Source organism: Mastomys coucha, unplaced genomic scaffold, assembly GCF_008632895.1.
Source record: "Mastomys coucha isolate ucsf_1 unplaced genomic scaffold, UCSF_Mcou_1 pScaffold5, whole genome shotgun sequence".
Classification (NCBI taxonomy): domain Eukaryota; kingdom Metazoa; phylum Chordata; class Mammalia; order Rodentia; family Muridae; genus Mastomys; species Mastomys coucha.
This window is the reverse complement of record NW_022196911.1, coordinates 115975408-115977131: the sequence shown is the minus strand read 5'-3', so window position 1 is coordinate 115977131 and position 1724 is coordinate 115975408. Positions and strand designations below refer to the sequence as shown.

The 1724-nt window shown below is 49.5% G+C and overlaps 1 protein-coding gene across 1 annotated transcript in view; it reads right to left on the bottom strand.

The window, feature by feature from the left end:
• The window catches only part of Rnf213 (ring finger protein 213), a 110078-nt gene that overhangs the window by 79523 nt on the left and 28831 nt on the right, over positions 1-1724 (bottom strand). The window contains 2 exon segments of the mRNA XM_031354095.1: positions 188-353; positions 1161-1216. Of these exon segments, the coding sequence (XP_031209955.1) occupies positions 188-353; positions 1161-1216 (222 nt within the window).

Below are 1724 nucleotides of genomic sequence, written 5' to 3'. Positions count from 1 at the left end.
TTGCCCTTGGACATCAGAAGCCCTGCCTACAGCCTCCCCCTCTCCCTCCAACCCAAGCCCTAGAACTGTCTTCCAGCCCAGAGAGAGCTCAGCTGGAGCAGGGCCTCCCTCATGGCTGAATCAGCTCGGACTCCCTTTCAAACTGAGGTGACCAGAAGCCCACACCTCCAATATAGTGTCAGATGAAAAGTCCACTCACCCCTGGAGGACTGAGCTTAAGTAGTTCACAGAGAAGCTTGGCAGACAGGGCAGGAATCTCGAAGAACTGTGGGCTAGCTGTGATGTGGCAGACAGTTTCATGGAGGGTCAAACCCTCAGTCAAGTAGATCTGTAGCAGGTTCTCCCCAAAGATGCTACCCAAAAAAGTATAGAGAAATCATTGAAATAGTTGAGATATGAGAAGAGAGAAAGGGGAAGAAAAAGGTTAAATTAAAAAAAAAAAAAAAAAAAAGCAGGTCCTCTGTGTGGGGTGGTGTGTTTCCTAGCCCTACACATGCAGGCTCATGTTTACAGAGTGTGTTTATGCGTGGGGCAAGCAGGGGTTAACTGCCCAGCATGCCTGACATGCTGGGGTTCAATCCTCAGTTTGCGGAAGGAAAGGGGGGCCGGGGCTGGAGAAAGGCTCAGTAGTGAAGAGCACTTGCTATACTATGAGAGGACTCAAAGTCTGGATCCCAGCAGGACAAATGTTTGTGACTCCAACTCATGGCTGCTGCAGACCAGAAGTCAAAGCAGAAAAGATCTGACCGTCATTACTGCTCTCTCCCCACTCACTTCCCGACTTCCTATGCAATGCGAGCTCTGCTTCCTGCTCCTCTGTCAGGGATTCCCCACCAGTGTGGGCGACCACACCCTTCCTCCGGCTGCTTTTGCAGGGCTCCTGGTCAAACAGTAAGTAATCCCCTCACATTTGACTTCTCCAGTCTGCCTTGCCTCTGGCTGGAAGTCAGGACTCGGATAAGTCCAGTGAAGGGGCACACAGCAAATGGAGCAGGGACAATCCTTTAGCAGCCAGATCTGGACACACCGTGCCTCATGGCTTGGTTTGCAATCTCCCCAGTGAGGCAGCATGTGTGCCGGAAGCTGTAGCCAGCAGGGACAGCCACCATTCCTCCCAGAGCTATGTGGAAGACAAGGCTGCCCTTGGCCTCCCTGCTTACCTATGCTGATAAATGTCCGTAAGGTGCAAAAACATTTTAAAGACTTTCTCGACATCCTAAGACAGTGAAGAAAAAGGAAGGTGTAAACTTGGCACTGATTCAAAACAGTTAGTTACTCTTCTCACATTAGTAAAGTCACAATGCAAAATTACATGGCTCTCTGAGCATGCTGACGTGTGTGTGCATGTGTGTGCGTGTGTGCATGTGTGTGTGTTTGTATGCTTATGTGTGTGTCTGTATGCGTGTATGTGTGTGTGTCTGTATGCGTGTGTGTGTGCATGTGTGTATGTGTGTGTGTATGCATGTGTGTGTAGACTGTTTGCTCAGAAGCCATCCATTTGCTTCTGAGACATCTCTCACTGACTTGAAATCACCAGCTAGGCTGGATAGTAAGCAAGGATCCACTCACTGCAAAAGTGCAGGGAGAGTTTCATGGGTTTCAAATCCTCATGCTTGTGTGGCAGGCACTTTACCAAATGAACCATCAACCCAGCCTGACATATGCCATCCTCTCTGTGTCTCTCAGTTCACACCCACCCTGTCTTATAGTTCTACCCAGCACAA